Source organism: Terrapene carolina, unplaced genomic scaffold (assembly GCF_002925995.2).
Source record: "Terrapene carolina triunguis isolate 2854851 unplaced genomic scaffold, T_m_triunguis-2.0 Scaffold231, whole genome shotgun sequence".
In the NCBI taxonomy this organism is placed as follows: domain Eukaryota; kingdom Metazoa; phylum Chordata; order Testudines; family Emydidae; genus Terrapene; species Terrapene triunguis.
Genome location: NW_020664582.1, coordinates 3,802,424 through 3,823,697, shown reverse-complemented (window position 1 = coordinate 3,823,697; position 21,274 = coordinate 3,802,424). Strand labels below are relative to the sequence as shown.

The window sequence follows — 21,274 nt, the reverse complement described above, 5'->3', positions numbered from 1 at the left end:
TAATTTATTAAACATTACTACTCCCCCCAACGACTAATTTTCAGAATATAGCTGGCTTGGTTTAAGTAGTCTTGGAAGAATCAATCTTCTGTAGAGGTATAAAATGCATGTGGATAAATGAGTACTTGATCCCTCTGAATTAAAGCCCTCTTCCATATCCTACTTCAATTGCTAGGTAGAAGAGGTTTTTTCCAGAGCCCCATGGCTACCATCTGAATGACTGGCTGTTGGGCAGTAAGCTGCCTGCAGTTGCATGTAAGGAAGGCGGTTGACTGTCAAGGGAACTCCTTTTTCATCAGGGGTGAGAAGCCACTTGCAGTGTTGAGAGCTGGGGTGTTGGAGAGGGAAACCTGCTGTAAGCTGTGTAGTTATAGCCATGGTGGTCCCAAGATATGAGACGCCAGGTGGGTGAGGAATATCTTTTACTGGACCAACTTCTTGTCCCTCACCAACAGAGGTTGGGCCAATAAAAGATATTACCTCACCCACCCTGTCTTGGGGAAACTGCTATCGGTTATAGTGGGGCTCCCAAGCTGTAGCAAAGAAGGAAAACCACAGGGACTCTGAAAGCAGTCTGACAGTCTATTGGCTTTTGGTCCCATACACATTTTCGTAGAACTTCAGAGTTACAAACTTGCCCATCAGCCCCACACCTCATTTGGAACCGGAAGTACACCATCAAGAGGCAATAGAGATGGGGGGGGGGGGGGGAGCAAAGCAAGTGCAGTACAGTACTATGAAATGTAAACTATTAAAGCAGCATTTTTCTTGTAAACGTTTGAAAGAACAGCCATAATGTTTTGTTCAGAGTTACGAACATTTCAGTTACAACTTCCTTTCTCGAGGTGTTTGTAAGTCTGAGGTTCTACTATATATGAAAAGTGCTTCAAATGCAGGTGTTCCTAGCAGGACTCTACCACAGTTTCTTTGCCCTATGTGGCCATAGATGCTTTTTCTGAACTAATCTGCAAAGCTGATGTAGCCTGCTCTTGGCTAATATTTCTCATTGGGGTCAAAGTGAAGGCTTCTATCCCACACTCATCAGGGAAGCTGTAGTAGAAACCTAATCATAATCCAGGCTTGAACACGTTGGCTACTATTAGGCCTTTCAGTAGGGACTGATGAGACATACAGCCAAGGTGCATGCAAGGGACAAACATCACCTAGATGGGGAGATAAAAAGTTGTTTAACTGCTGTAGCTCCCTTGGTGGGACTAGCAAAACGGCTTCCAGTGTTTAAGGATCAATATCGGAGATAATCTGAGGAATTAGTAACACACTCTCATTTATGGAGTCTTAGGGTACGTCTTCACTACCCGCCGTACCGGCAGGTAGCAATCGATTTATCTGGGATCGATATATCGCCTCTCATTAAGACGCGATATATCGATCCCCGAACGCGCTCACCGTCGACTCCGGAACTCCACCAGAGCGAGCGGTGGTAGCGCAGTCGACGGGGGAGCCACAGCCATCGATCCCGCGCTGTGTGGACCCCAGGTAATTCGATCCAAGATACTTTGACTTCAGCTATGCTATTCGCATAGCTGAAGTTGCATATCTTGGATCAATTCCCCCCCTCAGTGTAGACCAGTCCTTACTCACTTAGTGTTAGTTAACTCTCCTCAGATTAGGCTGGCGTGTTTCTCTAAGCTAGAACTGATTCTAGTTAGTGTTTGATACAGAAAATGAAATTGGATTCTAGAGCAGTATTGGTATGGGAAGAGCTGGAGCTATTAACTCTGCTCCTATAATAAGTGCTGTCTTAGCAGGAAGATGGCTCCAGTGATTGGTAAAGAACTCTAGTGGAAGCAGTTCTTATTTCTGCCACCAGACACTGGGGTCTCTTATATAAAGGAATCAGCCACTTACTATAAAGGATGACTCTTCTTTTTGTAACCTCTCAAACACTAAAACATTGACTCTTCACTCTCACCAGGGTGTCTGAGCATATAACATGGGCTTCATTGTTTTGATGTTGAGATTATAAACAACTAACTCAGGGGTAGACAACCTATGGCATGTGCGCCGAAGGCGGCACGCAAGCTGATTTTCAGTGGCACTCTCACTGCCCAGATCCTGGCCACTGGACTGGGGGGCTCTGCATTTTAATTTTAAATGACGTTTCTTAAACATTTTAAAAAAGTTACTTACTTTACATACATCAATAGTTTAGTTAGTTTATAGACATATAGAAAGATCTTCTAAAAACGTTAAAATGTATTACTGGCACTCGAAACCTTAAATTAGAGTGAATGAATGAAGACTTGGCACACCACTTCTGAAAGGCTGCTGACCCCTGAACTAACTCATGCTTTTCTCTCCCCCCCCACAGCCGCCACTGTGGACGTCTGCTCTGCCATAGGTGCTCAACAAAGGAGATTCCCATCATAAAATTTGACTTAAACAAGCCTGTTCGCGTTTGCAACATCTGCTTTGACGTCTTGACTCTGGGAGGAGTCTCCTAGTATGTTGTGGGAGTAGGGGATTCTCGGTCAGTGCTCTTCAGACAGCAGCTCTGCTAGCAAGCCCTGTACGCAGGAAAGGGGAGGCCTATACATGTCTTCCTTTGGCAATAGACTGAACTAATTAAGGACCATGTTACGATATATTCCAGTATAAATGATTTTGTATGGCTATAAATGTGTTGGGCTGTGATAGACTTCACTGGTAAACGAATTGGAGTGATAAACCTGAATTGAGTTAGACCCTCCTCGTTGCCACAGGCATGGGAATTAAAATTGCATTAGCCTGGTGTCCTGTGCTGATAGGAATAACAAACAGGTCTGTGCTTGCCCTGGTGGATTGCATTGAGCTACTCTAAAATCTTGCCGTTTTCAGGCTATTTAAGAAGAGATGGCACTAAGTTTCAGGGGTAAATAGTAACTTTGCATTGTCTTCAAAGATAAGTGTTCCCTTTCTCCATAGAAGGCTCTTTTTATAAAACTGGACTCTGCTGTGACAGCCATGACCTACTTTGAGTTAAATCTTTAAACAGGGTTTAAAGGGGCATAGCTGAAGAATCGTGGCCTTACAAGAGAGAGCTTTACAATATCTCTGATTATAAAGGACTCAGCATTGCAGTTCCACATATTGATACCTCCTGAGTAAATGTCTCATTAGCTCCAGCATGTTCAAGAGGATTTGCAGGCTCCTTTTAATTGGCAGACGTTCTTCATGGCTGCTAGAACGGATGAAGTCCACGTTTTTGTTGTACTATTTGCATCAGTGGTCTTTCTGGCTTGAAAACAATTCTTGTGTAACTTAAGTGCTCCAAGAACAGACCTAAGCTTACACTAATTGAAGAAGAAACACTAAAGGAAAACAGATTGGGTAGTTGTACTTCCAGCAAAGGAATACTGGGCTGGAGCTGCAGTTATGACTCCTACGAGACGCTAGTTACTAGTAGCATTTTTCTTGGATCTAAAGACTATGGTTAATCAGTGCACAACAGAACCAGCAACTCCACTGATATAAAGCTGCTTCTGCACTTCTAGACTGTCAGAACAGGTCTCCAAATCCAGCAGAATGGCCAGTTATTGGCAGTATTTGGAGGTTCAGTATCAAATGTTAGGCAGTTGGGGGTTGTAGGAAGGAGTTCTGACTGCACTGTGAAACAGCCTGATGTCAAACCTTTGCACACTATAATGGCAATGTGTTTTTTTTCCTGGCCTGGCTGTGGTCCCTCTTAAATATGCTGAACCTATGAAACAATGACACAGGTCCCCCCCACCCCAAGTAGCCCATAAATCACTTAGCTGCTAGTAAGCACTTACTCTGGTAAACTGGCTGTTGTATGATAGGCAAAGGTGTCAGTTTAATATGTACTTAATTAAAATGTGTCTTGCCTTGTTAGTTTTTTAGCCCTGGGAGATAAATGTAGACCAGACTACATGCAGCATTCCCCATCTCTGCTCCACGAACAAATCAGTTGTGTATATATTTTTTTTAGTATTCATTAACCACTACTCTGTGATACAGTGCGTGCAATAGGGGTGCAGATATTCATAACTTCAATTTCCCGGTCTTCTGGAATAGTGACATGTCCAGTATCTATTGCCTATATATGTAAAATGAGCCGATAAACCAGAGTGCTACTTTTTTTATATTTCTTTGATTTATAGGATATTTGCTTTATGCTAGGCAAAATTTGGGCTTGTGCAGTAAAACAAAGACCTGACACCCATCTAGTGCATTTCAGATGGAATCTTAGTTCACTGATCGGTCTTCCAACATATGTTGGTGCAAAAACTGGAACCCTGAACTTAGTAACACTAGAGTGAAATAATGGACCAACTTTGTTTTCATTCTCTATCAGTGCAAATCATGTTGGTTGTAATGTCAGTAGCCATGTTCTTTCAATAAAGGACAAATACTGCCACTTTCTTAAAAGGTGGTATTCTTCTCTAATATAAACTGTCTACCTTCAGTATATCTAACTTTGAATATCAACTTGCAGCAGACTTGTTCTGAGACACTTGAGAAGGATGGCATGAATGAGTCTGAAAAGCACTTAATTACAAAGCATGACAGTTTAAATGATCAAAAGAAATCCTGGACAATCTAAGAATAATCATGTATCACTTCTGATTGTTTTAAAATGTCAGTAACTCATCATGGGTTTGCATAAGTTAAATTCCCATTTACCATGTTAAAATTGCAAATGGATGAAGTATCAGTTCAAAGAAATGATTGTCTTGTCAGTTTAACTGGTTGACTAACCACATCCAGTGATCAAGTGTAACTTCACATTTGCTTGCTGTCTTTCCCACTTAAAACCTGTCAAGAGGAGGAAAGATGCAGCACTAGAGGATAGGAGTGGTTATTCCAGAGTCATTTGCATAGCGATTCATAAATGGACTTTGTTAGGAAGTTGACAAGACTTGATCTGTCTAGTGCTTTACAGCAATTAGTCTCAAAAGGATTAGAATATTTGACTTGTAGAATTGAGTTTTGGCCCCTTACCATTATCAATAGGCTTTTTTTTAAAGTCCAGTAAGGCAGATCTGACTTCCAGTTTTACTTCAATTTGGGAAGGCCTCTGAGACGTGCTTGGCAGTCTTTACAGTAGATCCAGAGCAGGTTCAGTTTCTCATACTAGCCTACTCTTACATGTTGCAAATTCACTTTCGGGGGGTCGAATAGAAATTAATGATGCATTTAAAAATGCAACAATCCTAAATCCTCTGGTAAATCCTACCTAGCACTTTTAAAGTACACCAGCATTCGTTCTGAAACTGTCATCTATGCCTCACTGGAATTTAAAGGCAGGTATGAGTATTAATAGCCCTTCCATGTACAACCTGAAATGTGCATCTGAGATTGAATTCAAAGTAACTACATTCTCTTAACAGAAATTTGACAAATTTAAAGTGCCTTTACTGTGAGTTTTCTTGGCAACTATCTTAGAAATTATTAAGCAAATTTGTAAACATTGTTCTCTGCCAGATTTAACCCCCCCCACACAAAAAAGTTGAACTATAGGCAGCCCAAACTACCTAGTGTCCCCCATCTTTTACCTCATAATTAAAGACCTAATGTTTACATTCTCCCCTCCCCCCACCCAGGGGTGTGAAGTTTACCACACCTCAGCTTCACTTCCTGTAAACACTATCTACCTGGTGTGCATTTTTTTTCTTCTCACAGCTCTTCGTGTTAGGGTTGGTAGTCATACTCTGTTAAAGGGCACAAATCAAGTGGAAAGCTCTTGAAGATCTCTGGTGGTGGTCAGTACATTTCTAATGTGGCAAACAAATAATGCACTTCTTCCTTTATGTGGTATATTTACAACTGTGACCAAAAAACCCTGCCACCCCTGTCCTTGGATACTCACAACTTAGAAAATGTTAATCAGTCTGCTTGCAGATGTCAAGGGTTGGATGAGCATGAGACTGAACTCCCTTCTTGGCCCTACATGCAGTTTTGTTAGGTTAGGGCTTCAGGCACTTAAGGCTGAATGGGGAAAGTTTGTAGTGCTTGTTCTGTAGTGAAAGAGGAATTCAGTCTCCAGCATGGTCAGTCCAGCCCCTTGTCCAAGCATAAAACTCATTCTAATTTACAATTAGAAATTGAAGTAAGTCTTGGGGAGGGGGGGGAAATAACCTATTTCACTCTAGTAAATATGAGAATGTGTTTTGAAATTGCTGGTGTTAAAGGTACTAACAAAGCATTACTAATTAACTTGCTAAAAGTTTACAGATGCCTTAGACTTTCTGTATGGAGACCAGTGGCTTGTACAACTTCCTTGTCACGTAGCATATATAAGATTATCTGTATAACAAATGAACATAGGGAGTTTTTTTGTAGACCAAGTGTAGTTTATATTTTGATTCCCCTCAACAGCAATTTGCTGCAGACCTGGCTATTGCAACAAATTTACTGTTGCGTGTTTTACCGAAGTGTAAAAGTAAGATCAAACTATAATGTGAAACTTTTGTCATCCTTACTGTTTATGAAATAGAAAGTCTTAGAACAATGGCATTTTCTGTTCAGTCCATTCTAAGAATGTATTTTTGCAATATTCCTACTCTGTAATGAGTCTTGTAACAAACTGAGGATAACTAGATAAAATACATCATGGGCTGTAAACCTTGTTACAAAAATACAACTATTGCACCAGTAATGACAAAGTGCATCAAGAGAAGTCTTACACCCTTAGTCAGTTTCCAAGCAAGAAGGAAAATGTTTATTACCAGTAAACCCTGGGAGTAAGATTTAATTATATTTCAACTTGCCTTTTATTTTGTAAATGATTATCTTAACCAAATAGTGATTATTCCAGACATCATGTATTGTAAAATTCTTGTATAATTGCTTAACTAGCATTATTTTGGCAGACTGACTCTGCTGTCCTCCTAATTGATATTAAATTATGCACTCATCAAACGCCTTTCAATGGGCTTGGCTGCAGTCATTCCTGTGTAGTCCTGATTTCCTCTACTGCCCAGGTCTGGACCTTCAATCAACTAGTTCTGTTCATGTTTTTTCCCAAACCAGTTTTTAACTTCAGATGCATTAAATGTAATATGGAGTTGGAAGTTAATTGAAAGAAAATAAGCAAAACCATGAGTGCAAAGTCCTGTTACACTTAGCAGATGCCTCTTTTTTAAGTGTCATCTAATCCATGCAGCTTTACTTCAAAAAGGGATGCTCCAGAGTAATTGTAAAACCAGCCAAAAGCATTTTGCTAGGATTGTTTGTGATGCATATGTTTTAACAATAAATACTTGCTAAAAATCACTAATTGAGATGTTATGAACTTCATTGAAGAACTATACCTTGTTCATTATCATTGATCCATCTGATTATAGAAGTAATTTCCTGAACTACATGCTAGCCTGTAGAATAATATAATATATATATATATATAGGGTGCATCTAAGTGCTCCTTGATTTATCATCATGATGAATTCCCATCATCCTTCCAGGAATGTTAACCAAGCCCTCAGCTGTAGAATGCTACAGCCTCCACAGGAGTAACTTATGTTAAGCTAACTTTGTTTGCTGTAGTCCAAGCATCAGGCTATATAATTCCAGTGGGTATATAACTGCACATACTAAACCATCCTTGTTGTAAATAGTATGTGCATAACTGAAGTGAAAGTGCTATTCTTAATACCTCCCTCTTCCCCTCCCCACCCCCCAAAGTGGAAGATATTCAATGACTAATAACCATCTCCATCTAGTGAATTCTTGCTCGGTGTTGGAGTTCTGCCAAATTACAGCAGCTGAGCATTGGTTCCCAAGAGTACAGTGTCACTCCTTACCCATTCAAGAGTGTTCATATTGATGTGACTCTGACTTTTTTTTTTTTTTTTGGTATGTATCATGATTAGGGTTGCCAACTTTCTCACTGAACACCTTTGCCCTGCCCCTTCTGAGGCCCTGCCCCACTCACTCCATCCCCTCCCTCTGTTGCTCACTCTCCCCCACCCTTGCTCACTTTCACCAGGCTGGGGGAGGGTCCCTTTTCAACCAAGTATTCTGGTTGAAAACCAGACAACCCGATTCATGATTCAATTTCTAAGTTAGTTATTACTGATTTCATAGTGCACTCAGCAGCCTCAAACCTACAGTAGGATGAAATGTATCGGTCACTAGTTAAAATCTGTTTTAATTGATCAACTCAGCCTTCGGCCACAGTTTTCCCCTGGAGAGCTATTGCATAAGTACTTGAAGGGATCTTACTGCTTCCTTTCTTTATACACTTCCTGTTCTTTTGTGGCACTTAATTAGCTGGTTATTAATCTCACTCCTGTCCTCAGTTGTCACTAGGATAGAATACTAAGGCTCTTAAAGAATCTGATTATTTTTCCTCTCTAAAAGCAGGAAGGGCTGTATAGCTGAGGACTCCTACAGTAATGTGTGGGTTTCAAGGTTTAGTCAAGCATTGTCCAATATAAGTAGTAACTTACTATCTACCTTGTTCATTTAGTTGAACAGATTTGTCCTTTAGTTGTACCTTTTGGAAGACTGCTTCAAAGCTAACCATCTCCAGTCCTGCGTCTTGTTAGATGCCCCTGGGGGGGTGGGGCAAAGATGAACATAGATTATACTCAGGTGTCAAAAGTAACTTCCTGCTGCAAACCAACTTTTTTTTGGCAATAATATAATGAAATGTCATAGGCTTACTAGCACCCAGTTCTACTGCAATGGGTCAATAACAGAGTCCCCACTGGGAACCTGCTGCTGTCAGTCAACCCAGGGAGAGACTTGCAGGTTATTGCACCCTATCAGCTTGAGCTGCTTCTCTTCTGCAAACCACTTCCTTGAGGCTGAAATGAAAATCTCACTACAGCTACCATGAAAAGGCAAGCAACTTGCTGTCACAGGCATGTGATGCTTTTGGACATCCTGTCTCTATTTCAGTTGTCCATCATATAAAGTTCATATTCTGTTGTGGGTCATGGGAGAGAATGAACTACCCCTTATCTGGACTTTACAATCTAAAGTTACCTTCAATCCCCAAACATTGTGTCCTTTGTTTGAAATGTGCATCATATCTTGTATCACAAATGGCAGAAAATGCAAAATGTGGAAATTCCTTTTTGAAGCATTTTGCCTTCAATTTGGGTTACTGTTCTAGGCAAAGTAAGGATTATCCTGCTTCAAGGGGACAGGACTATCTTTTCCAACAGTAGATTCCCTGAAAATGGCAGACATTATACTCTTATCACTACAAGGACCATGACTATCCATTGTCATTTGCAGTTTAGTAAGGATTTTGCAGCTTGCTATACTAAAGTCTAATTTGGGCACAAGTTTAAAAATCTAGGGCTAAATTCAGCACCACACGACATTTCAGATCTGTACCCTATTGGAGTTTTGCCCCTATAACACATGAAGGGAGCTTCAGCTACTTGTTTCCAGTCCAGCAAACTGAAGGTGTATTTAACTTCAGTTTCCTGCAAGAAGCTTGGAGCGTAGGAGAGAGAAGTACCATGAAATGTGGAGAGGCAACACAACTAGAAAAACAAACTTTAATAAAAGTATAAACCATGACCAGGTTTGTTGCTGTACACCACTTAAAGCCAGTCTACAGTGAACTTGCTGTGCTAGCTCTAAGTGTTGGGGGTACATAGCATAGCACTTGAGTGTTCTTGAATACTACTTTGCCCTCTTGTGCTCACTGTCATAGTGACTAGTTAAGCATTTTGGGGGGGAGGGGGAAGAGAGAACTGGGCAAGTGATACCTTCTGGAAGTTTTCCTCTTTTGTAAAATAGTTTAATGTACCAATAGCCTGTACAGAATAACAGTACTAACTTGCATTAGTATTTAGGCAACACACAACGCTATTGGATTTTGCAAATTAGAGTAACTGATGGGTGGGTCTTTTCAAATACCTGATTCCTGCCCTGAAGACTTTACAATCTAGTGAGAGACAATGCAACAAGTAGAGGTAGTAAATAAGTAAGGGAGGAGGAGGACAGATGGATTATAGCAGTAAAATCAGTTACCTGTCTGTGGATCACTTTCATTGTTCAGTTAGAACAGGTGACTCATGGCTTCTACATATTATGAAAACAAGGAGTCATAGGAAGCATTTGGAGAGAGAGGATAGAAGAGAAGGACTGGGTATACCTTAGTGTTTCTTATACCCAAAGAATGGTAGAAACACTGATATTACATCACCTAGTGTCCTGGGTTCATCTGACAAGTGTAGATGTTCAATAGCACAACTATAGAAGTAACTGAAGCCTCTACAGTGCTAAGTCATTTCTCAGCAAGTTGGTGGCTCAGTGGGTGGTATGTGCAGATTAGTGAGTATTAGCACAACTCTGCCACAAGGAGAGCAATGTTGTGATGGTAGTGAAGAGAGATGGGCTGTTTTATGCTTCAGTAAGTGAAAATGGGTCTACAGTGTAGTGGTGTGCTAGCTCAGAGCTCACTTCGCTGAGACATTACACCCACCATTCCATACATACAGCTATTTCTCAATTGCAGAAGAAAAATCCTTTTTTCGTGCCAGTGCACCAACAAGCAGCAGAAACAGCTATTGGCAAAGATTTTCCATTTTAACATAATTTTCCTTACCATGCTCTCTCCATGTCTCACATTTCCATTGCTTTTACTGGCACTTTAGCATGGTGTTTACATTTACTAAGTATAATTTTATACAAACTGATTCCTGTTTCTGACTGAGTCTCCCCAGTCTTGTATACCAGAGAATCCACTGTAAAGCTCAAAACATGCATTTTTTTGACTGTACCTGATCCACTATTTCATTTTAGGACAATAAATGCATCAAGTCCAACATGGGTATTGACTCAATCTTTTAACACACACCAGTCAGCTAGTGGATGGCATCCCTTGTATTCTTGCAAGTTAGGATTGTCCAAGTCACCTCTGTCACTGTGCTCAGTAGAATCCAATTGTCCAGAAGGAGGTCCAGTAGTTCTCACACACACACAGTGACTATCACTGGAACCGGGCGTGTACAGCTTCCTGGGGACTCCAATCCAGTTTCTGTTCACTCCCCCACTAGGGATGGAAGAATATGATCAAATACAAGCTGTTATTTCTCACTCAATGGCTGTGTATTTCCCATCCATAGCTGAGTCAAAGACCCTTCTGAAGAAGGGCTGGGGCAACTACAGGTATGCTGAAACCTGGATTAAGGACCATTTCCAGAAGTCAGCAACCATATTCTCCAACATCCACAAGTTTTCTGGTAACTTTTGTTGGACCTACTAAACAATACATTGTTGGCTGGACCCTGTAAAGTCAGTTTCACTCTGGATACTCTCACCCAGGAAAGAGCAAGTGACTAACATCCATCCTTTATTTCTCTGTTTCTTAAAATCCCCCCAAACAGCATAGACACCCCTCTACCACCACCACACCTTTTATATTCTTGTGGATAAACTTTTACAATAAAACAATGCCTTTTATTATGTGCACCACAGACGCCTGTAGTACTAGTGCTGAAGTTACTGAAGAAAAGGTCAATTTAATTCACCTAATATACACCTCTACCCCAATATAACATGACCCAATATAACACAAATTCAGATATAATACAGTAAAGCAGTGCTCTGGGGGTGTGGGGCTGTGCACGCTGGTGATTAAAGCAAGTTTGATATAATGTGGTTTCACCTATAACATGGTAAGATTTTTTGGCTCCCAAGGACAGCGTTATATTGAGGTAGAGGTGTACTATTGCCTCTTCTCAGGCCTGCTATTACAAGGTGCAAAGTTCCTTTAACACCTGTATTTTTTTTAAACAGGAGCTGAATGCACTAGACACCATCCACTATCAGGTCCAAACACTACCTCAAGGAAAATGGTATGGACCTCAATCAAACAGCACACTGGAACACATAGAATCATAGAAATGTAGGAAAGGACTTCACTAGGTCAGCTAGTTCAGGCCCCAGCACTACCATAGGACTGAGGCCTACTCTACACTCCAGAGTTAGGTCAGCATAAAGCAGCTTACATCTACCTAACTTTAAATGTCTACACTACAATGATACTCCCACCACTGTAAGTCACCCACAACATTGACATAACTCCACTTCCGCAAGAGGTGTACCGCTTAGGTCAATGTAGTTAGGGCAACAGGGTCTATGTAGACACTGTGTTACTTCCATTGCTTGTTGGCTGTCAGCCCTCTGGGTAGGGCTCCAGCTGTCAGTGCCCCACTTCAGTCAGTGGAAGCGCTCCTGGTGGGGATGCACATGCCTGACAGAAGGAGCATAGTGTGCACGTGAACCATGGCTTTAATTAGTGTGGTGACTGTACATCAACTTAACTTGGCTTAATTTTGTAGTGTAGACAAGCCTGAACTATTAGACAAACAGGCATCAGGGATGGTCTAGATAACATGTTGTTAAGCTCTCCAGTGACAGAGATTACACAACATCCCTAGGTAACATCTTCCGGTATTGACTGGGTACATGTCACCTCAGGACATGATACAAAGATAAAGTTTCTTGACACCTTAAATGACTGCTTCTTGGAGCAGCTAGTCCTGGAGCTCACAAGAGGAGAGGCAATTCTTGATTAAGTCCTCAGTGGAGTATAGGATCTGGCCCAAGAGGTGAATATAGCTGGACTGCTTAGTAATAGTGACCATAAAATAATTAAATTTAACATCCCTGTGGCAGGGAAAACATCACAGCAACCCAACACTGTAGCATTTATTTTCAGGAAGGGGGACTACACAAAAATGAGGAAGTTAGTGAAACAGAAATTAAAAGGTACAATGCCAAAAGTGAAATCCCTGCAAGCTTCATGGACACTTTTTAAAGACACCATAATAGAGGCTCAATTTCAATGTATACCCCAAATTAAAAAACATAGTAAGAGAACCAAAAAAGTGCCACCGTGGCTAAAGATCAAAGTAAAAGAAGCAGTGAGTGGCAAAAAGGCATCCTTTAGAAAGTGGAAGTTAAATCCTAGTGAGGAAAATAGAAAGGAGCATAAACTCTAGCAAATGAAGTGTAAAAATATAACTAGGAAGGCCAAAAAAGAATTTGAACAGCTAACCAAAGACTCAAAAAGTAATAGCATTTTTTTTTTTTTTTAAATACATCAGAAGCAGGAAATCTGCTAAACAGCTAGTGGGGCCACTGGGCGATCGAGATGCTAAAGGAGCACTCAAGGACAATAAGGCCATTGCAGAGAAACTAAATGAATTCTTCGCATCAGTCTTCACAGCTGAGGCTGTGAGGGAGATACCTAAAAAGAATGGCTCAGGTTTAGGAGACAAATCTGAGGAAATGTCCCAGATTGAGGTGTCATTAGATGAGTTTTGGAACAAACTGATGAACTAAACAGTAATAAGTCACCAGGACCAGATGATATTCACCCAAGAGTTCCGAAGGAACCCAAATGTGAAATTACAGAACTACTAACTAGTTTGTAACTAAGGCTGTTTTAGTCACAGGTATTTTTTAGCAAAAGTCACGGACAGGTCACAGGCAGTAAACAAAAATTCATAGCCCATGACCAATCCATGACTTTTCCTAAAAATACCAGAGAATAAAACTGGGGGAGGGGGGCTTTCCAGGGGCCTCACGGGTGCTGGGGTAGGATGGGCAGCAGTGCATGGCCCGGGGCCCCCGGTAGTGCTGGGGGAGGGTATGGCAGGGCTGGCAGGCTCCCTACTTGGCTCTGTGCCTCCCCCCAGCATCAGTTTGGGTGTGGGAGGGGGAACAGGGTTGGGGCACAGGACTGGGTGAGGCAGGCTCTGGGTGGCGTTTTCCTGGGGGGCTTCCCGGAAGCGGAGACATCCCCCTCGCTCAGCTGCTAGGCAGAGGCGTGGCCAGGCAGCTCTGCACATTGCCTCCGCCTGCAGGCACCGCCCAAGCAATTCCCATTGGCCGCGGTTCCCGGGCAATGGGCGCTGCGAAGCCAGCGCTCTGGGCAGAGGCAGCCCTCAGATCTGCCTGGCCACGCCTCTGCCTAGCAGCTGAGCAAGTGGGATGTCGCTGCTTCCAAGGAGCCCCCCAGGTAAGCGCCACCCAGAGCCCGCCTCACCCTGTCCTGTGCCCCAACCCCCTGCCTCCTCCCACACCCAAACTCTGCTGCTGGTGGAGGGGGTGGGCCCCGGGGGCCCGAGACTGCCCCAGCAGTGGCTAGTGCGCCTGCTGAGCCAGGCGCACCGGCCACTGCAGAAGTCACAGAAAGTCACAGAATCCGTGACTTCTGTGACAAACTCGCAGCTGTATTTGTAACCTATCATTTAAATCAGCTTCTGTACCAAATGACTGGAGGATAGCTAATGTGTAGCCAAGTTTTAAAAAGGGCTCCAGAGGTGATCCTGGCAATTACAGGCCGGTAAGCCTGACTTCAGTACTGGGCAAACTGTAAAGAACAAAAGTAAAGAACAAAATTGTCAGACACATAGATGAACATCATATGTTGGGGATGAGTTAACAGTTTTTGTAAAGGGAAATCATGCCTCACCAATCTACTAGAATTCTTTGAGGGGGTCAACAAGCATCTGGACAAGGGGGATCCAGTGGATATAGTGTGCTTAGATTTTCAGAAAGCCTTTGACAAGGTCCCTCACCAAAGGCTCTTAAGCAAAGTAAGCTGTCATGGGATAAGAGGAAAGGTCCTCTCGTGGACTGATAACTGGTTAAAAGATAGGAAACAAAGGGTAGGAATAAATGGTCAGTTTTCAGAATGGAGAGAGGTAAATAGTGGTGTCCCCCAGGGGTCTGTACTGGGACCAGTCCTGTTCAATATATTCATAAGTGATCTGGAAAAAAGGGGTAAATAGTGAGGTGGTAAAATTTGCAGATGATACAAAACTACTCAAGGTAGTTAAGTCCCAAGTAGACTGCGAAAAGCTACAAAAGGATTTCACAAAACTGGGTGACTGGGCAACAAAATGGCAGATGACATTCAATGTTGATAAATGCAAAGGAATGCACATTGGAAAACATAATCCCAACTATACATATAAAATGATGGGATCTAAATTAGCTGTTACAACTCAAGAAAGAGATCTTGGAGTCATTGTGGATAGTTCTCTGAAAACATCCACTCAATGTGCAATCAAAAGAGCAGACAGAATGTTGGGAACCATTAAGAAAGGGATAGATAAGAAGACAGAACATATATTGCCGCTATATAAATCCATGGTATGCCCACATCTTGAATACTGCATGCAGATGTGGTCACCCCATCTCAAAAAAGATAGATTGGAATTGGAAAAGGTTCAGAAAGGGGCAACAAAAATGATGAGGGGTAGGGGCTGGCTTCCATATGAAGAGAGATTAATAAGACTGGGACTTTTCAGCTTGGAAAAGAGACGACTAAGGGGGGATATGAGAGAGGTATAGAATCATGACTGGCGTGGAGAAAGAAAATAAGGATGTGTTATTTACTCCTCATAACACAAAAACAAGGGGTCACCAAATGAAATTAACAGGCAGCAGGTTTAAAACAAAACAAAGTATTTTTTCACACAACACACAGTCAACCTGTGAAACTACTTGCCAGAGGATGTTGCGTAGGCCAAGACTATAACAGGGTTCAAAAAAGAACTAGATAAATTCATGGAGAATAGGTCCATCAATGGCTATTAGCCAGGATGGGCAGGAATGCTGTCCCTAACCTCTGTTTGCCAGAAGCTGGAAATGGGTGACAGGGGATGGATCACTTGATGATTACCTGTTCTATTCATTCCCTCTGGGGCACCTGGTATTGGCCATTGTCAGAGGACAGGATGCTGGGCTAGATGGACCTTTGGTCTGATCTAGTATGGCCGTTCTTACGTTCTCACACGCTTAAAGTTAAGCACGTACTTAAGTATGCTGTTGGATCAGGGCCATAGTAGAGCACTGGCACTAAGAACTGTTGTGTTTTTTTTAATTTAAAAATCAAGTGCTTAAGGGTTACGTGTACATCTCTGTAAACAGAGAAAAACATGTCTTGCCCTTTGGCCCTGGTATCTGTGGCAGTGCTTGTTTCTTCGCTGATTTTTATTAGAATGCAGTTCATGCTGGTTACGTCTGCCAAACTTCAAAGGAATTTTATCAGACAGATACTGTCTCCAACATTCACTACATGGGCAGAACTGCTGGGAAACTGCATCCTTCATTTTGTACTAATGCTTCCATCAGATCCTTGTGACTGGTTTCAGTTGTCGGAATTGCTGCTCACACATAGGTATCAACTCGCCTGCTCAGACTGCTGCCTTTAGGTAAAAAGCCCCAACAGAACAGTAGTTAGCATAAACAACATTTTACATACTACGCAATAGAATCTTAAGGTTAGCACCTGTACTTTTCACGTTTATGGTCTCTGAAGATAGCATTAACATAGCCTGGGAAGTGGTAATACAGAATTCCTACCCATTCTACTAAGCTGAGGCTTGCCAGAGTGAGCAAGTGCTAATAAGGCTCTGACTTCCACAGTGCTGTACGAATGCCTTGCTAAGCAATACTTGCAACGCTCCTGTGTGTTAGATATAATTCACTGACAAAAAGCTTTGCTACCATTGGGCAGCCTTAACTCTGTGTTATCTCAGCCCATCCAGAATGAGAGTTCAGCAAAACTTCTTAGAATTAGGAATGGAAGAGTTAAGCTATTTCAAGCTTCAAGGAAAGAGGCTCAGCCCGCCTCCCAAGAGGCACAGGGACCCTCTGATCTCAACTCACATGAGGAGAGCAAGTAGGGTGACCAGATGTCCCAATTTTATAGGGACAGTCCCAATTTTGGGGTCTTTTTCTTATATAGACTCCTATTACCCTCCACCCCCCTCCCGATTTTTCACACTTGCTGTCTGGTCACCCTAAGAGCAGGGAAAGGGGATCAGACCCCCCCCCAACCTCAAGGAACAGGGACCCCTCAGTACCCACAAGAGGGGAGAATGTGGGGAGGATCCAAGTAACCCCTTGCAGATTTTAGAGCACTTAGCATGACCCTGCAAACAGAAAGGAGTTCTTAGCTATAGCAGAGTTCTCTCTCTGCTATAATTTACTTAGCTGTCTCATCTGTCCGAGGGGGTTAAGAGGCTTACCCAAGGCCACACACTTATACAAAACAATCATCCTTGCTGCCTGGCCTAACCATATCACAAACAATTTTTGCTGGATCTGTGCCGAAACTGTCAGTGCTACCTAGACCAGCATAGATAAGGTCTCAGATGAGAGATGTCAAGGTGCTTGGCTCTGCAGAGTCTGACCACGCCAGCAGGAAGGCAATGTTTACCTTTGTTTGGAACACCAGAATCTGCTGCCACTGGTTGAGCTCCATTCAGAGTTACAGGGCGGGAACTGCTTCTTCTCATCGTTTTGTCCCTTGAACTTCAGCACTTCTTCGATGACAGCGTTGGCCTGTTCCAGAGCTTTTGTGGGTGCCCCATTTTCATCATAGAATCTTCCTACCAGTTTGCCTTTTGAGGGAACAAAGAGAGCCACTAAGACCATAGCATTTTGTTTTTAAATGCCTCAAAAAAACTCCAGAAACCCTCTAAAAAGCAGCATACTGTATTATGTAAGTGCTGCCTTGGGGCACCCCACGTATATTATTTTAGAAATAACAGAATTAAGTGTCCACAACTTAGTCCCTTCTGACCAGGAACCTCAAAACATTTTACAAACATTAACATATAGACATGATGGAGATAATGAATTAAGCCTATTTTACAGATGGAGAAACAGGCACAGACGTTATATCACACTGAAGATCAGCAATAGAATCCAACAGTCTTAACAACCAGTCCTCTTATCTAACCACTAGACAACACTGCTCCTGAAATGCCAAATAGAGGTCTATCAAACTATTCTTACTGTTGCAATGCTGCAATTTCATTACATTTGTGTAGCAGTAGAAAATAAAATTTACACTCATTTCATTCCCCTCGTTGCAATGTTCCCAAAACCCAATTACTTGGCTAATGTACAGAGTAAGATGGATGTATACATAATGGATCCTGGTATCAATGGGACATATTTCCAGAACACAGGAGATTTCAGATACTTTGAGAACATTAGTCACTATTATCCAGTGTGAAAGAAGATGAGCTGATCAGAAACAAAAAACAGGTTTACAATTGTTATGTGTGAAGGTAGGGTTACAGAAGTCAGTCTACATTTTCCAATTTTTAGCCAACAGCTCAGGGCAACTCTAGTTTATCTAAATGGAAAAGTCAATCCTCTTGCCTAATTCCTTTGCAATCACAGATACAAGAGTCATGGTTGAGGTCCATCATGTATTCCTGGCTCAGTGTCAACAGGTCCAATTTAAAATCTGTTTGCTGTGAGCAAATAGTCTCATTGAGCTCAATAGGATTATTCAGATGTGTGTTTGTAAGACCCGGGCTCAAACATATCCATTTTCCTTCAACTCTCTCTCCCCCACCTGTTACAAGCTTGTAAGGAATAATCAGCAAATTTGATATATTCTAAACTACAAACAGACTTTTGGTACATCACTCTTTTCTACTTTCTGTGGAATTCAGGAATTAAAAGAGCTTGGTGCAACTTTTCTCTCTCAAATATGGCCCGCATTACTGTCCTACCTGCTTCAAAGGGAATTTTTTGCTGCTTTGCGTGTGGTAGCCCAAACTGTAACTTTGAAATACTAAAAGAATGCTTTCCCCGGAATAACACCACAGCTAGAGAAAAGAGACAACTGGCCTGCCCATTACTCTATGGTGATCTTGGATGCAAAAGTGCCCCTGCTCACCTGCTACAGTATTAAGCATTGATAATATAAACCAAACAAGGCTTCTGAGGATTAACCCAGGTATGCTGCTATAGTATTACTCGGCTATGTTACAGATCACGTACCAACAAAAATGTAATTCTCGCTGTAGAAAGAGAGCCAGTTTTGTAGAGTCAACATTTCTGATGGAGATAACCCAGAAACATCGTCCACAAGGCCGGTGTTGGTGAAATCTCCTGTCGCAAAAGCCCTGGAGGCATCTTTCCCTGTAGGACAGACATGATGAACATCCAGCTGGGATAGGACTCGGCCCAGGGGGTGCGCAGATAGACGGGGGGGGACGGTGGTGGGGGTCCAGCTGAGGATCCGCTCTATAATCCACAGCACACCCCTTGCCCCCCGGTTTCAGTCAAAGAGGCCAACGACCTACCTGCCCCCGGCTACGGGATCCATACGGGGCTGAGGGGGGGTGGGTTGTTCCGCAAGCAAGTCTCCAACCCAGGAACAGCAGGGCTGTGGCACTGCCACCCGTGAGGGACAACCCCCCGTGGGGTGGGGGGCGGCTCCCCCCGGGGGTCCCGCGCGGAGAGGGGATACCTGCGAAGACACCGTAGGCCGCCCCCGGCCCGTAGTGCTTATGCCCCCGGCGCACGTCGAACACCTGCCCCAGCACCGCCAGGTAGAGGCCGGGGCTGCCCTGCGCCCCCGTGTAACGCGCGAGCTGGGCGGGGCTCAGCAGCCGGCCCCGCCCGGAGAAGAAAGGGAGCAGCCAGGAGCTGGGCTCGAACCCGGGGCCCAGCAGCCAAGCGGCGGCCAAGCCCAGAGCGGGAACCAGGAGCCCCCCTAGCCCCATCGAAGCCTGAGTTGAAAGGGCCGCAGCCGCCCGGTATCAAAATGGCGGGGGTGACCATTGGCCTCACCCCGTTTCTTCAAGGATGCGTTCAGCCGCCATTTTGCCCGCGGGCAATTACATTGGCTTAGTTTTTACGACGCTTTTCTCGCTTGACGGTGGCGCGGCGAAAAAAAAACCCAAACAAACCGCGGTGCGTTGTCGCTGGCTATTTCACGACGACCGCCCTCGACAAATTACGGCAGCGTGGCACCGGCGCCGCGTTCACCCCGCGCTTTACGGTCATTTGGTAAAAACGCCGACCGGGGGTGCTGGTTTTACGACGCCGGCTGTCGCTTGGCGGCAGTGGGACTCCCCTCCCTCCGGGATTGACAGGTGTCGAGGGGCCGGGGGAGGTTGCTGACTAAGCCGGGTCGGTCGGAGGCGGCGGCTGCGCGAGGCCCGAGGCCGCCGCCGGCAGCAGCGAGCGCCTGGTCCATGGGGAACGTGGCGAGCCACAGCAGCGAGGAGGAGGAGGAGGGGGCTGAGGAGGAGATGGAAGGGACGGCGGCAGCCGAGCAGCCCGGGGCGGCCTCTCCGCCTGGGCCGGGCCCGCTCCCGCCGCTGCCCCCGGCCACGGTGCTGCTGGAGCAGGCCCGGCTGCGGGAGGCCACGGCCCGGCTGCGGGAGGCCGCCCTGCCCGAGTCGCTCGTGTCCCGGCACCACAGCACCCTGGTGCGCTGGCTGGAGGAGCGGCTGGGCCGCGGCGAGGAGGCCGTCAGCCTGGAGCAGTTCTGCGAGGTGCTGGAGAGCCGCGCCTCGGGGCCGGCGGCCGGGGCCCGCAGCGAGAGCGAGGAGGTGAGGGGGTGGGAGGGCAGGGACGGACCGGGGGGGGGGGGGGGGGGAAGGGGGGGGGGGGGGGGGGGCGGGGGGGGGCGGCGGGAGTCATGTGATGATTGGGGTTAGCGAGGGAAACTGGGAAGTTGTGGTGACACTGGGGACACAGAGGATGTTAGCTGAGTGGAGGTGGTGGGGGGCGGTGTAAGGGAGGACTGGGGCTGAGGACTCCGATGAGACCTAGAGGAATAGGAATTGAAGGGATTAGAGGCAGTGAAAGAGTTGAACAACGGGGTATCATAGGAACATTAGGGTAACGATGGGGGCCAATAGGATTAAAGGAAGTTCAAGGGGCTAGGGATTATCAGAGACATTTGGGGGTTATGGGTGGGCTAGAGGAGCTGTGATGGGAGGGATCAGGAGGGACATTGAGGGCACTGGGATGAGGGAGAAGAACCGGAGGAGCATATAAGGAATTATGGAATAAGGAGTGGGGATTGGGAGAATCAGAAGAGGCCGGAGAAGAATCGGAAGTGGTATTAGAGGAAATGCTGCACAGATATTTGTAGCATCACCCACCTTTATACAGCTAGCCGGCTGTGTCGGAGCTGGGTGTGTCGAGCGCTCACTGTGGCCTTTCTTCCTGATCTTGTCATGCTTTCTCGCCACTCAAAATGGCAAAACAATTATATCATAATATTTTTTTTTAGAAATTATGGTTTCCCTTAGGCTATAGAAACTAGCTAGTCTTTCTAGTCTGTATAGATAAAGACACATCTTTTCAGTTAAAACTCCAAAGTAACATCATATGTTCTAAATGTAAATGAACTGACAGAGGGCTTGAGAAATATAATTACTAACCAATAGTGAGATTTATCTGGTGAGTAACAGAGACCTCTTTGGCAGTTGCTCCATTCTTAGGCCTTGTTTACACTAGGTTTTTTTTTTTTTTTTTTTTTTTTTTTTTTTTTTTTTTTTTTTTT

At 44.1% G+C, this 21,274-nt stretch overlaps 3 protein-coding genes across 6 annotated transcripts in view; 2 read left to right on the top strand and 1 right to left on the bottom strand.

Annotated features, from left to right (window-relative positions):
* ANKFY1 (ankyrin repeat and FYVE domain containing 1) overlaps nucleotides 1–7,236 on the top strand; it is a 34,851-nt gene extending 27,615 nt beyond the window's left edge. The window contains 1 exon segment of the mRNA XM_029912524.1: nucleotides 2,333–7,236. Coding sequence (XP_029768384.1) covers nucleotides 2,333–2,465 — 133 coding nt within the window. The 3' untranslated portion in view covers nucleotides 2,466–7,236.
* A 2,226-nt stretch (nucleotides 7,237–9,462) lies between these two features.
* On the bottom strand, nucleotides 9,463–19,614 carry LOC112111979 (neuferricin). 4 transcript variants are annotated; one of them, XM_024207667.2, is made up of 4 exons: nucleotides 19,223–19,613; nucleotides 18,751–18,891; nucleotides 17,168–17,351; nucleotides 9,463–10,978 (listed from the first exon to the last, which is right to left on the bottom strand). In XM_024207667.2, the coding sequence occupies exons 1-4, from the start codon at nucleotides 19,476–19,478 to the stop codon at nucleotides 10,765–10,767; spliced, it is 795 nt and encodes a 264-aa protein (XP_024063435.2). In that variant the 5' UTR covers nucleotides 19,479–19,613; the 3' UTR covers nucleotides 9,463–10,764. The 4 variants fall into 4 exon arrangements, with proteins under 4 accessions (XP_024063435.2, XP_024063437.2, XP_024063438.2 ...); XM_024207669.2 differs by having other exon boundaries at nucleotides 19,546–19,606; XM_024207670.3 differs by lacking the exon at nucleotides 19,223–19,613 and adding an exon at nucleotides 19,056–19,189.
* A 264-nt stretch (nucleotides 19,615–19,878) lies between these two features.
* ZZEF1 (zinc finger ZZ-type and EF-hand domain containing 1) overlaps nucleotides 19,879–21,274 on the top strand; it is a 79,224-nt gene continuing 77,828 nt past the window's right edge. The window contains exon 1 of the mRNA XM_024207641.3: nucleotides 19,879–20,312. Within this exon, the coding sequence (XP_024063409.2) occupies nucleotides 19,953–20,312 (360 nt within the window). The 5' untranslated portion in view covers nucleotides 19,879–19,952. The remainder of the gene's footprint in view (nucleotides 20,313–21,274) is intronic.